This window comes from Notothenia rossii (genome assembly GCF_949606895.1).
Source record: "Notothenia rossii genome assembly, chromosome: 4".
NCBI lineage: Eukaryota > Metazoa > Chordata > Actinopteri > Perciformes > Nototheniidae > Notothenia > Notothenia rossii.
Genome location: NC_136902.1, coordinates 94,263,394 through 94,279,160, shown reverse-complemented (window position 1 = coordinate 94,279,160; position 15,767 = coordinate 94,263,394). Strand labels below are relative to the sequence as shown.

Sequence of the window (15,767 nt, the reverse complement as noted above, 5' to 3'; positions counted from 1 at the left end):
AGGAGAGGACTCTTTAAAGTAGAGACACTACATACTGATATACACCTGAACATCAGCAGGAGAGGACTCTTTAAAGTAGAGACACTACATACTGATATACACCTGAACATCAGCAGGAGAGGACTCTTTAAAGTAGAGACACTACATACTGATATACACCTGAACATCAGCAGGAGAGGACTCTTTAAAGTAGAGACACTAGATACTGATATACACCTGAACATCAGCAGGAGAGGACTCTTTAAAGTAGAGACACTACATACTGATATACACCTGAACATCAGCAGGAGAGGACTCTTTAAAGTAGAGACACTACATACTGATATACACCTGAACATCAGCAGGAGAGGACTCTTTAAAGTAGAGACACTACATACTGATATACACCTGAACATCAGCAGGAGAGGACTCTTTAAAGTAGAGACACTACATACTGATATACACCTGAACATCAGCAGGAGAGGACTCTTTAAAGTAGAGACACTACATACTGATATACACCTGAACATCAGCAGGAGAGGACTCTTTAAAGTAGAGACACTACATACTGATATACACCTGAACATCAGCAGGAGAGGACTCTTTAAAGTAGAGACACTACATACTGATATACACCTGAACATCAGCAGGAGAGGACTCTTTAAAGTAGAGACACTACATACTGATATACACCTGAACATCAGCAGGAGAGGACTCTTTAAAGTAGAGACACTACATACTGATATACACCTGAACATCAGCAGGAGAGGACTCTTTAAAGTAGAGACACTACATACTGATATACACCTGAACATCAGCAGGAGAGGACTCTTTAAAGTAGAGACACTACATACTGATATACACCTGAACATCAGCAGGAGAGGACTCTTACATTCCTAATTTCATAACTGATATTATACTGCATAGGACATATTATATAATGGGACCAGTGTTTCCGTTAGTACCGGAATTACCTTTATTTTCTGAATAAAAGTGATATTTGCAGTTTGCATTAGGGACTGTTCACATGCCACCTTTTTGCGAGCTCAAATCCACACACTGATTTCTCGTTGCACCGAATTGCTCCAATATCATGGAAAATCGGCCAAGCTATTTTTTACTTGGAAGCCATACTATACATTTCTAATGTAAAACTCTGGGGAACTATTTTGTGTTCTCAACAGGTCTTTATGAGCTGGCAAGTCCATTATTTGGGGATTAGTCAGAAAAAAATGAAAAGAAACGTTGGTATCGGCCCAGAATCAGTGCATCCATTATATAAAGTTGGAGATCTTAGGAATTATTGTAAGCTATTCAAGATAAAAGTGTCTGATATATTAAATATAAAATGAAAAGTGAAGTACAAAAACATTTTTCTTGTGTAGCTGATGCAACCTCTCTTGGTATTGGGAGGGGGGGGGGTTGCATCATCACCGTGTTAATGAAGTCCCTGAGGTCAGAGGTCAGCTGGCCGTCAGCATGTATGTTTGTCCTGTTGCTACGTTTAACAGTTTCCACTTATCCCCCCGAGGCGAGGACCAGTGAGACCAATCAGAGGCCAGTGACAACCTCCCCTCGGACACACACAAAAAGTTTAGAATTGATACGATAAACTTTATTATCCCCAAAAGGAAATGAGTTCTGGACTCTGTCCTGCTGTTCCACAACCGATACAAATCATAGAAACGACCAAGTACACGATAAAAGACAATAACATATGAGCACATGTGCAAATACACAGTTTACACATACACTTAACTTATACACAGACAACATACTGAAAATGGCGACCTGTTACACTTCCAAGTAAAAAAATAGCTTGGCCGATTTTCCACGATATTGGAGTGATTCGGTGCAACGAGAAATCAGTGTGTGGATTTGAGCTCGGCTGCATGTGAACAGTCCCTAATGCAATCCCTAATAATTTTATTTAAATTACTTTTAGGGATTTATTTTTTTCAAATTCAAAAACATTCAAAATAAATGCAAAACCTCCATAAAGGATTCGAGTCCTATATCTGTCTATAACATGTATTATTTCTATTATTATTATTGATAACTTCATTTGAGGTCAGTTAACAATAAGGTAATACAAATAAGATGTTATTTCAAATGATATAAGGTAAACATGTATGGAGGCAATCTAAAATGTTTCCATGCGAGAAATAAGAAATAAATGTTTGAAAAGCACTGATTAAAGTTCATTTTTATTCATCAAAACAACACAGTGTTCACAATTATATATTTACTTTGTGTTGAAGGACCTGAGGCAGTGCTGCCCTCTGCTGGCAGAATTTAGTTTTACAAGAACAAGGTTTCATCTTTCTGTGAAAATTAAAACCTAAAACCCTTTAAGAACTTCAAAATCTTTAAGATATCTACAAACAAATATTTATAAATTTGTTTTCAAATGTTCAACTTCATTCTCAAAATGTTGACTTTATTCACGAATGTTCACATTTTTACTCAAAATTGTTCTCAATTTCTTCCACAATTCTTTTCTCATATTTTTTAGGATAATCTGATTTTCAAATGTTGAATTATTTTCATAAATGTTATCTCCAATTTGAATTCATTCTGGATTTTCCTCCCAAAAATTCTACTTTATTCATGATCTTTCTACTTCGTTCTTTAAATGTATATAAGTATATACTTGGCATATCAACATCTTTATCGACATTTCTGTTGCTATTGTCTTTAATCCCATTATTCTTTTATCCTGACATGTCGACTTCATTCTCAGCATTTATGACTTTACTTTCAAATGTAGTTTTCTCACATTTTCAACGTTATTCTCAAAAAGTGGACTTTATTTTTTAAACGTTTCTCAAAACAGAACTCCTCTTGATCCCCTCATGTCCGGCACTAATCCTTGTCCATTTACATCAGATTTAGAAAAACGTATCAGTAGAAACTGTATTCCCGCAGTCTTTTAACGAAACGCTAACGGCTTCGTGGGGCTCTACCTCTCGGCGCTGATCTTGTACCGCAGGACGAAGTATGCGATGAGCCTGAGCGAGAAGAAGAAGATGGCGAGAACGATGAAGTCCAGGTACAGTTTGGCGTCCAGCATGTCCAGCTCCTTCAGGATGGCGTCGGACTTCTGGAAGTGGCAGGTTTCTGCGGCGTCGCAGTGCAGGTCCTCGCGGTCCAGACTGTAGATGGACAGGATGACGCCCTCAAAGCCGTACCTGGGACACGGACAGGAAGCAGATTGGTTTGAAACCCGCAGACATGTTTCAGATCAGCGTTAAACACGACAATAGAAGTTGAGATCTTTTGCAATAAACCTGTGATGTGCAATATATACACTTCTCTTCTTCTGTGCAATAATCATAAACATATTTATGTGCAAAACATGTTTTTTATAATAAAAATTAATAATAATAATTCATTCTATTCTAAGGAAAGGTTTAAGACAGTAGAAAATGACCGTAACGGGGAACACGTAGGGAAACATAATATCTCAAAACCTTGATAAGTTCGCTCAGCTGTTTAAATGCTGCTACGTACTCATACACTGAATACATAGCAGAATCTCATAGAAAGGAGTTTTTCTTCATATTAGATTTTTCAGTTTTTTATCCCTAAAGTTCCACCTTTTTAGTGAAAGTATATGCAAAGTGTCATTATATCACAATGAGATACTTCTTCTCTCTGTGCTGTAAGGAAACAGCGCCCCCACCTGATGTAGGAGATGTATGATATCCACTGCAGGTACCAGGGGATGGTGTCGAAACTGACAAAGAAACCAGAAAACAGAAGAACTGGGATCGCTGTGATCGGACCAACGAACGTCGCCACCTGCAGGAAAAACAAACCAGGAGAGACATTTAAATACACCAACGTTACAGATAACAGGTCAGCAGTTAAACACACACACGTCAGTTCAGGTGAGTTCAGGTGCAGCTGAGGACAGGTGAGTTCAGGTACAGGTGGGTTTAGGTGCAGGGGAGTCCAGTTCGGGTGAGTTCAGGTGCAGCTGAGGACAGGTGAGTTCAGGTACAGGTGGGTTTAGGTGCAGGGGAGTCCAGTTCGGGTGAGTTCAGGTGCAGCTGAGGACAGGTGAGTTCAGGTACAGGTGGGTTTAGGTGCAGGGGAGTCCAGTGCAGGTGAGTTCAGGTACAAGTGAGTTAATGTGAGTTCAGGTACAGGGGAGCCCAGGTTGATTTAGGCCTACAGGACAGTAGAAAAGATAAAGACCAATAGAATATCCTAGGAACACACAATAGAATATATAAAGAATAAATGAAAAATCTCTACAAAAGACCAACAAACTACAAAAACAGAAACGTATTGACATGTTGGTTATATACACAAAGAAGGCTTCAAATGTATTCAGTGTTGTATGAACATGTTTTAAATGGGGTGTGGACGTCACATCCTCTCGGGAAGATTTGTTTTAACGTTTTAAAGCAAAATGCTTCAATCTGGTGCACTTTGAGCACACAATTACTAGAGACTAGATCTAGGGGGTACAACTCTAAACACCCATATGAAAAAGATCAAATAAGTATGTGTATGCGTATTTTAGTTTGGTTGTTCATTTATATCTTATTTTACCTAGTTAACATGTATTTATGCTTACGATATTTTTGGTTTACTGTCCTATAGTATACATTGGAATCATTTCAAACTTGTTTTTATTTATCCTATTAATTATAAAGGTGTGCCTTGGAAATATTTGTTTACATAAATTGTGATCAAAACGTTTGAGACCCTCTGAGATAACTTAGACTAAAGTGAACTATCTAAACCCTCAGAGTCCTTTACCTCACTGAGCCTCTCAGTCTGACAGGAGAGCTCTCCCTCTACCTTCTTGTAGAAACATCTTCTTATATCCGTTAGCACAGCTAGCACCAGATGCTAACGACAACAATAGTCGGTACCAGTGTGCCCTATCTCTCTCTCTCTCTCCCTCTCTCCCTCTCTCTCTCGCTCGCTCCCACGCTCTCACTTTGGCTGTGAGTTCAGGTACAGGTGAGTTCAGGTGAGTTCAGGTACAGGTGAGTTCAGGTACAGGTGAGTTCAGGTGAGTTCAGGTACAGGTGAGTTCAGGTACAGGTGAGTTCAGATGAGTTCAGGTACAGGTGAGTTCAGATGAGTTCAGGTACAGGTGAGTTCAGGTGAGTTCAGGTACAGGTGAGTTCAGGTACAGGTGAGTTCAGATGAGTTCAGGTACAGGTGAGTTCAGATGAGTTCATGTACAGGTGAGTTCAGGTTACCTGCAGCGAGGTGGATGCGGCTCCGATGAGCAGCCCCAGACTCTGAGCCACCAGCGAGGTGAGGACCCCGAGAGACAGGAAGAGGAAGAAGCGTCCGGCGTCTGGAGGCTGAGCCGTCATCCAGTACACGATGCTGCAGTACACCACCGGGAACACCACCTGGACATCATTTTACAAAACACTAGTTTTTATTATTGAAAAAAAAGTGAAACCGTAAACCCTCTTAAAACGTCAGAATCTTAAAAAGACGTACAACTTTTTTATCCAAATCTTTACTTTATTGTTGAATTTTTTTTTTTTCTATTTATAAAAAAAAGTGTTCTCAAAAAGAAAAATTCTTTTTTTTTCATTGTTATGAAAAAATAAATCTGAATTTTTTTTTGAAATCTTAAGTTTTTTCCTTTTTCAATTTTTTTCAAAATGTTCTTCAATTTGTAAAAATTATTATCAAATGTTTTACTTTATTCCCAAATTTGTCCTCAATTTTTTTAATAAATATTTTTCTCAGACGTTAATAATGATAAGAAATGGAATTTATAAAGCGCCTTTCACGGGACCCAAGGTCGCTGTACATGGTGGACAGACAAAACAAAACAGACAATGAGGAGCGAACAAAACAAGAAAAAATGTAATGTGTCAAATGTATTCTCAAATTGTATTCTACCTGGAATGGGACGTCCGCCATGGTCTTGGCCAGGTAATACGCCTTCAGACTGTACCAGTAGTTCAGGTGTTCCCTCAGAAACACTCCCATCTCCAGAGGAACTGACGAACAAACAACAATCACACGTCAAACACAAAAAAAGATTTCTCCTAAAATAAACACATATCCACCAACAAGAAGAAGCGAGTATGAGAGGAGGGAAACTTTTAGAAGTTGTAAATATTATAATTAAATGGTGTACTTTTACTACACTGCATTTATTTAATACCTATAGTTACTTTACAGATTTGAATGGAGGACTTTTACTGTAACAGAGTATTCCTACACTCTGGTAATTATACTTTTACACAAGTACAAGATCTGAGTACTTCTCCCCACTCTGTATTTCTATGACTCCACAGGGTAGAAGTGTAAGATAGTGTGAGAAGATACTCTCTCACTGATACTCTCTTAAAGTACTAGTACCTCAAACTGTGGTGTGATACTTGTGTGTTGTTGGGACTCACATGTGAGCACGGTGGGCATCAGAGCAGCGAACATGAGGAACAGCATGGAGAAGAAGAGGAAGCCAGAGTTACTGAGGACTTTCTTCGCCTCGTTCCCGATGCCCAGGTACAGCAGACCAATCAGAACGCCGATCCCGATGTGAGAGGAGATCCTCAGGTGAGTCAGCACCTGCTCCACCAATCAGAGCGGGGGTTAGTTACTGCAGCTTTTACACAAGTCAGAATTTAGTCCTAACACCCTGACATGATTCAGCATTATGAGTCCTGAACCCTGAGTCCTGAACCCTGAGTCAGCATTATGAGTCCTGAACCCTGACCTGGCTCAGCATGATGAGTCCTGAACCCTGAGTCAGCATTATGAGTCCTGAACCCTGACCTGGCTCAGCATGATGAGTCCTGAACCCTGAGTCAGCATTATGAGTCCTGAGACCTGACCTGGCTCAGCATTATGAGTCCTGAACCCTGACCTGGCTCAGCATTATGAGTCCTGAACCCTGACCTGACTCAGCATGATGAGTCCTGAACCCTGACCTGAGTCAGCATTATGAGTCCTGAACCCTGACCTGAGTCAGCATTATGAGTCCTGAACCCTGACCTGAGTCAGCATTATGAGTCCTGAACCCTGAGTCAGCATTATGAGTCCTGAACCCTGAGTCAGCATTATGAGTCCTGAACCCTGACCTGAGTCAGCATTATGAGTCCTGCACCCTGAGTCAGCATTATGAGTCCTGAACCCTGACCTGAGTCAGCATTATGAGTCCTGAACCCTGAGTCAGCATTATGAGTCCTGAACCCTGAGTCAGCATTATGAGTCCTGAACCCTGAGTCAGCATTATTAGTCCTGAACCCTGAGTCAGCATTATGAGTCCTGAACCCTGACATGAGTCAGCGTTATGAGTCCTGAACCCTGAGTCAGCATTATGAGTCCTGAACCCTGACATGAGTCAGCGTTATGAGTCCTGAACCCTGAGTCAGCATTATGAGTCCTGAACCCTGAGTCAGCATTATGAGTCCTGAACCCTGACCTGAGTCAGCATTATGAGTCCTGAACCCTGACCTGAGTCAGCATTATGAGTCCTGAACCCTGAGTCAGCATTATGAGTCCTGAACCCTGAGTCAGCATTATGAGTCCTGAACCCTGAGTCAGCATTATGAGTCCTGCACCCTGAGTCAGCATTATGAGTCCTGAACCCTGAACTGAGTCAGCATTATGAGTCCTGAACCCTGAGTCAGCATTATGAGTCCTGAACCCTGAATCAGCATTATGAGTCCTGAACCCTGTCATGAGTCAGCATTATGAGTCCTGAACCCTGAGTCAGCATTATGAGTCCTGAACCCTGAATCAGCATTATGAGTCCTGAACCCTGAGTCAGCATTATGAGTCCTGAACCCTGAGTCAGCATTATGAGTCCTGAACCCTGAATCAGCATTATGAGTCCTGAACCCTGAATCAGCATTATGAGTCCTGAACCCTGTCATGAGTCAGCATTATGAGTCCTGAACCCTGTCATGAGTCAGCGTTATGAGGGTTGCTGTTCTCTCACTGAGTCTCGGAGGATGCTGAGGAAGGTTCTTCTGAAGAGGATGGAGAACTGAGTCATGCAGCTGGCTGAGAAACTGTGACAACCTTCAGACGAAGACCTCTCCTGAGACAACAAGAGATCAAAATAACAAACAAAGACGTTAAATACAAACGACCTCTCGCTCATGAGAGGCCGACACACAACCTGTTTTTAAAGTGGTTTTGGGCTTCAGTAACATGTCTGCTTTCTGATTGGTTGAAAGAAAACATCTAAATCCACATCAGAGTTTATTTGTCTTAGTTCGCATTACATAACGCCTCTTTAGCATATTTAACAAAACTTATAACATCAAAATAATCGTGTCAATGCCAGTAATGAAGTGCGGGTTCTTGTTCATATCCGTTACATAAACAATTTTTATTTTGAATATTTTATTTTTTTCTTGCAAATGTCTTGGAAATTCCAATTATATTATATTTCTCAGATCAATGTTTACACAAACTCGTTTTTTTCACCTCCTCTGTGCCCTGCCACGGGAGCGGGTGGAGGTTAGTGTCTCCGTTCAGCTCCATCTGATCGTCCTTCTCCCACTTCCTGTCCAGCACGGCCGTCACCAGGCGCTCCATCTGATCCCCGTGCTCTCCGGACGCCACCTCCATCACTGAACACCAGAGATGGCAAAAGTACACACATCCTTTGTACTTGTCTCTTTTGCTGAAACACTGTACATTTCTAATAAAGGAATTGATGATTCTGATTGGAGTATAATTCAAGATGTAGACTCACCAAAGTCAGCAGGGTTGTGGTAGGTGGGGCAGTTCAGTCCGAGCTCCCTCAGGTAGGGAACCAGCCTGGAGACCTTACCCCTGTAGATACACTGACCCTGACTCAGCACATACAGCTGCAACACACACATTACACACCATCAATCATACAGGATATATAAAACGGCATCATACATCACTTCCTGTTTCCTCTTCAAAGGTTTCCTGAATGTGTTCTTGGTTGTTATGCTGAAATAAAGTTTGTGGTTAACACAAGCTGAGGAGATTTTTGTTCTACGACATAAAATATGTCAGTAAATACCCCACTGGTAAATACAAAAATGGAGGTTGCTAACAAGTGTCTAAATGAGACGACTAAATGTCATCCGACCAACATTAGCCACCTTTAGCTTAGCGGTGGTGACGTGAAGTCATGTGACAAGGTGATGTTTCATTTAAATGGCAACGAGCATCGTTTAATTTCACCGGTGCTGGGACATCACTACTGTGTATAAAAGAAAGCAGTTAGGTCAACAAAGACTTTATTTAGTGTGTGTGTGTGTGTGTGTGTGTGTGTGTGTGTGTGTGTGTGTGTGTGTGTGTGTGTGTGTGTGTGTGTGTGTGGGTGTGTGTGTGTGTGTGTGTGTGTACCTTGTCGAACAGTTCGAACAGTTTGGCGCTAGGTTGGTGGATGGTGCAGACGACGGTCCTTCCCCCCTGAGCGAGAGCCTTCAGCAGGGAGAGGACCTGGAAACAGGACGAGCTGTCCAGACCACTGATACACACACACAAGCGCACACATACACACACACACACACACACACACACACATACACACACACACACACACACACACACACACACACACACACACACACACACACACACACACACACACACACACACACACACACACACACACACACACACACACACACACACACACACACACACAAGCGCACACATACACACACACACACACACACACACACACACACACAAGCGCACACATACACACACACACACACACACACACACACGCACACATACACACACACACACACACACACACACACACACACACACACACACACACGCACACACACACACACACACACACACACACACACACACACACACACACACACACACACACACACACACACACACACACACACACACACACACAAGCGCACACACAAGCGCACACATAAACACACACCGGTAACTTTCAAGTTACTTTCAAGAAAGTAACTTGAAATTAACTTTGTCTCTTTTTTTTTTCATGACCTTTTAGGGGCGCCGTAATATTAACATTGTATTCATTTCAAATTATTTAAATGTATACTTATTTTCATATTATTTTATGTTTGTATTCTTATCTTATTGTATTCTTATTTTTACTCTCATTCTTTTTGTTATGTTAATATTCACCTGGTGGGCTCGTCGAAGAACATGACGGGCGGATTGTTGACGAGCTCCAGAGCGATGGCCAGCCTCTTCCTCTGCCCCCCCGACAGGTGAGACGTCCGGGTGAGAGCGCAGTCCAGAAGACCCAGAGCCACCAGGATGTCCTTCACCTGCACACACACACACACACACACACACACACACACACACACACACACACACACACACACACACACACACACACACACACACACACACACACACACACACACACACACACACACACACACACACACACACACACACACACACACACACACACACACACACACACACACACACACACACACACACACACACATACCATGTATACATCACTTCAGGGGACATTACATTGACTTACATACATTTCCTGGAGACTTAACCTTAACCATAACCAACACATGCCTAATCCTAACCAAGTCTTCACCCTAAAATTAATGATTCCCCTCATGAGACCTCCATTTTGTCCCCATAAGGGAAGCCAGTCCCCACACGTGACTGTGTAAACAGATGTAGGTCCCCACAAGTATAGTAATGCTAGGCCACACACACACACACACACACACACACACACACACACACACACACACACACACACACACACACACACACACACACACACACACACACACACACACACACACACACACACACACACACACACACACACACACACACACACACACAGGGCCGGCCCTAGACCTTTGGGGGCCCTAAGCAAGCTTTGGCTTGGGGGCCCCCTCACTCTAGCGCGTTCTCACTACACACAACACGGAACCAACTTTTGTCTTATGATGTTAGCATAAGCACACATATTGTATAAATAAGCATGTAAACACCGTGGACCTAACATCGTCTAAGGGGGTCCTCACCTCCTCAAGGGGGGTCCGGGGGCATGCTCCCCCGGGAAGATTTTTTTAAAAATATTAAATTTAAAAGCATCAATCTGGTGCACTTTGAGAGAAACATTTTAGAGATCTATGGATACATATCTCAACACCCATATGAAACAGAACTGTAAACAGATTTTTCTTTATGGATATTTTACAAATCACTTAAACTGTATTCTTGTTTTGTCATATAGTATTTCATAACTCTTTTTCATTTATTCTCTCTGGCTGTCCATCATATAATGTTCACATAGAAACTAGCTGGCAATAGGAATATCATTCAGAAGAATTATAATTTCTTGCAAAAATCTGTCACAAAAAGAGGTTGCACATTTAAATTCCAGTGTTGTTATGGCAACGTCAGTGGCCAAACAGCCACATTTACTGCTGCAAATACATTCAAACATGCTGTCGACACGTAAAGCAGTTGCATGCCACCATTTCAGCTTTTTCTCAGAAATACTGTCAAATAACATCCATATATTTCAGTGCTAGGTTGATGCTTAGCTAAGCTAACTGTGAAACACTTTAACTGACAGGACTCAGGATCAACTGTGTACTGTAAGGTAGCTTCTAGCTTCATGTCGAACACTGACAGTAAGTCAACATTTCCCAGAGAGCTTTCTTTGAAATCACCAGGTAACGCTAAAAAACATTACATTTAGATTGTATGACAAAGTGTTTATTTAATATATCTGGGTAGCTATAGCTACTTGCTAACGGTTTAGCTTACCCCCGCGATTCAAAGTAACGTCAACGTAGCTGTAATTTCTCCTGGCTCAAGTGGTGGCTCTGGGGTTGTTGTGTGAACCACCACTTGAGAATTGTCGTATTTTTTAAGAAAATGTTTTCTTATGTCCATCTTCAAAAACTCTGAGTCCGACTGACAGTTTATTTTAAACCTTGTCACGGCTCACATGATAGGTACCTGTCAGCCAATAAGACAGATGTTTATTTCCATTCAAATCTCTGGTTGGTCTGGTGTCTTGCCTCTGTTGCATTCACTGAACACGGGAAATTACAATCCTGCCGTCCTCTCTTGTGTCATGATGAGGTTCAGGTAAAGCACCGTTAATGTATTATATTATTGACTCAATAATATAATACATTACTTTGAGAGTAGGCAATCTAGGCATATTAACACAATTAATTAAAGATACTTGTCAAGGCGACGGTGTACTGAGATTTATTTATTTTTTAAATAAAAACTAAAAAGATTTTAATTTTTTTTTTTTTTTGCTAGGGGGCCCCTTAGTGGCTGCGGGGCCCTAAGCGGCCGCTTATGTCGCTTAATGGGTCGGGCCGGCTCTGCACACACACACACACACACACACACACACACACACACCATTTCTCTGCGAGCCTCCTTCTTCTTCTGCAGTTTCAGGTTAGCAGAGACCTGCAGAGAGTAAAGAGAACACAGTATTGCATGTACTTTAACAGCAGTAACACAGTATTGTGTGTACTTGTACTGCAGTAACACAGTATTGTGTGCACTTGTACTGCAGTAACACAGTAATGCGTGTACTTGTACTGCAGTAACACAGTAATGCGTGTACTTGTACTGCACAGTACCATCATGGCCTCCTGCACGCTGAGGTGCGGCAGCAGCATGTCGTCCTGCATGATGTAACAGGAAACCTTCCGGAAGGATCTCAGGTCTCTGGGCAGATTGTTGATCAGGATCTCCCCCTTCATCCCTGTCTGTCTGCAGGACACACAGTACACACAGTACACACAGTACACACAGTACACGCAGTACACGCATTACACACAGTACACACAGTACACACAGTACACACAGTACACACATTACACACAGTACACACAGTACACACATTACACACAGTACACACAGTACACACATTACACACAGTACACACAGTACACACAGTACACACGTTACACACAGTACACACATTACACACAGTACACACAGTACACACAGTACACACAGTACACATACACAGAGGGGGGATAAGTACTCAGATCTTGTACTTGAGTAAAAGTAGAAGTACTCAGATTTTGTACTTGAGTAAAAGTAGAAGTACTCAGATCTTGTTCTTGAGTAAAAGTAGAAGTACTCAGATCTTGTTCTTGAGTAAAAGTAGAAGTACTCAGATCTTGTACTTGAGTAAAAGTAGAAGTACTTAGATTTTGTACTTGAGTAAAAGTAGAAGTACTCAGATCTTGTACTTGAGTAAAAGTAGAAGTACTCAGATCTTGTACTTGAGTAAAAGTAGAAGTACTCAGATCTTGAGTAAAAGTAGAAGTACTCAGATCTTGTTCTTGAGTAAAAGTAGAAGTACTCAGATCTTGTTCTTGAGTAAAAGTAGAAGTACTCAGATCTGGTACTTGAGTAAAAGTAGAAGTACTCAGATCTTGTACTTGAATAAAAGTAGAAGTACTCTGATCTTGTTCTTGAGTAAAAGTAGTAGTACTCAGATCGTGTACTCGAGTAAAAGTAGAAGTACTCAGATCTTGTTCTTGAGTAAAAGTAGAAGTACTCAGATCTTGTTCTTGAGTAAAAGTAGAAGTACTCAGATCTTGTACTTGAGTAAAAGTAGAAGTACTCAGATCTTGTTCTTGAGTAAAAGTAGAAGTACTCAGATCTTGTACTTGAGTAAAAGTAGAAGTACTCAGATCTTGTTCTTGAGTAAAAGTAGAAGTACTCAGATCTTGTACTTGAGTAAAAGTAGAAGTACCAGAGTGTAGGAATACTCTGTTACAGTAAAAGTCCTGCAGTCAAAATGTTCCTCAAGTAAAAGTATAAAAGTATTCTCATCAAAATATAGTGAAAGACAGTGAAAGTAGTCATTGTGCAGATTGGTCCATTTCAGAATAATATATATGATATGTTTTATAATGATTGATCATGAAAGTGTTCTCAAAGCTGGTAAAGGTGCAGCTAGTTTGAATGACTTTGTATACTGCAGGGTAGCTGGTGGATTTACTCCAGGTGGAACTAAAGTCTGATTTAACACTTGATTAGATTTCACATCATTCATCCACATCTGAGAAGTAACTCAAGGGATTACATACATGGAGTGGAGGAAAAGTACAACATTTACCTCTGACTTATGTTTACTGCCAACCCAAAATTACCTCAAAAATAGTAATCAATAATGTATTGAAAAGTTATTTGGCTGATTGTTGTATATTGGCTCAGCCTGGTTATATGGGATGCTACGTACAGATCACTCATTTTGAAATATTAAACTTGGTTTTCTTTTCTTTAATGTGTCATCCTTGTGTAGAATGCTATTATGAAACACACATGTGGTTGTTTACAGCATAAAGAACATCTGATTTAATGTGAGGTAGGTTAATAATCATTTGAGTATAAGTATGTGTATATAAATATGAAATTTACAACAGCTGTAAGAGGATTGAAAAGCTTGAAAAGTGCTTTAATTTGACTTTGAAGTATTTTTGTAAGAACCCTGATTATTGTTCTATTAATATAAAGGGAGGTCAGGTACTCTTTAAAACAGCTGCTAGTTATGGGTACTTTTTACTGAAGTACATTTCAAAGCCTCTTTACTTTTACTTGAGTAAAGAAGTTTAGTCAATACTTCTACTTTCACCAGAGTATTTTTAAACGCGAGTATCTGTACTTCTACTTGAGGAAAGGATGTGTGTACTTCTGCTTGAGTAAAGGATGTGTGTACTTCTACTTGAGTAAAGGATGTGTGTACTTCTACTTGAGTAAAGGATGTGTGTACTCTTGCCATCTCTGCCATGAACTATATCTCCTGTTATCAGTCTGCAGCAGGGAACACCCAGCATGGAGCAGACCTCCTTCACAGCCTCTGAGTGTTGTTTACCTCTTAACATTATGTGGCTATAAACAGCCCAATTCAAATGCCTTTCACAGTCTATCAGCCGCTGACCTCAAGATAGATGTTATTCTAATCGTGTATGAAATATTGTTCATATTGAAAATAATTATTTATATTACATTGTGAGTGTTTCTTTCTTTGAGTTTATAGCATTTTCTGAGGTTTTTATATACTTCGGGTGGTGGTGGCGAAGTGTTCTCAAAGCTGGGTGATTTTCTCCTGGGCCACCAGAGGGCGCTCTAACACTCAGGCATTGTTACAGGATATTCCTATAAGTGCTATAGAAATAGTAATTGCTCTTACTGGAGGTATGCAGTGAGTATAGAGTGAGCATAGAGTGAGCATAGAGTGGGTATGCAGTGAGTACCCACCTGTACCCGGCCAGGATGTTCATCAGGGTGGACTTCCCGGCTCCTGAGGGCCCCATGATGGCCACCAGGTCCCCGCTGGTGAACTTCCCAGAAATCCCTCTGAGCAGTGTCTTGTAACCTGAAGCACAGACACATCCAGTGAGCAGGTGTTCCCCCCCCCCCCCCCCCCGCTCAGGTATCACCTGCAGCTTTCTCAGGAACCTGACACCTGAACGCACCTTCAGCTTCAATTTTGAAAAACTCTGATTACTGTAGTGGTATTTCAGAGAACTTGTAATATATGAAAATGTAAACACTAAGTCTATTGATGTTTCTCAGTGATGACTCCTTGGTGTTCAATACCAACCAACTATGTGCAATATGTGAAATATATATATATGCCGTTAATAAATTCAATATATACTTGGCTGCTCAATCCTCTTTTTTAAACTTTTTTCTGTGGTAACAATGCATTTCCCCTCCGTGGGACTAATAAAGGTATTCTGATCCTGATGACATGGCAGATCCATAACTACAAAGCAAAACCAACAAACAGTTTCCTGACATACATC

At 41.0% G+C, this 15,767-nt stretch overlaps 1 protein-coding gene across 1 annotated transcript; it reads right to left on the bottom strand.

Moving 5' to 3' along the window:
- Positions 1–2,284: 2,284 nt before the first annotated feature.
- On the bottom strand, positions 2,285–15,560 carry abcg1 (ATP-binding cassette, sub-family G (WHITE), member 1). Its single transcript, XM_079678570.1, has 14 exons — positions 15,435–15,560; positions 15,217–15,334; positions 12,579–12,711; positions 12,352–12,402; positions 10,096–10,241; positions 9,313–9,436; positions 8,684–8,798; positions 8,413–8,558; positions 7,919–8,020; positions 6,375–6,543; positions 5,869–5,969; positions 5,205–5,363; positions 3,665–3,783; positions 2,285–3,170 (listed from the first exon to the last, which is right to left on the bottom strand). The coding sequence occupies exons 2-14, from the start codon at positions 15,270–15,272 to the stop codon at positions 2,942–2,944; spliced, it is 1,650 nt and encodes a 549-aa protein (XP_079534696.1). The 5' UTR covers positions 15,273–15,334; positions 15,435–15,560; the 3' UTR covers positions 2,285–2,941.
- Positions 15,561–15,767: the final 207 nt, after the last annotated feature.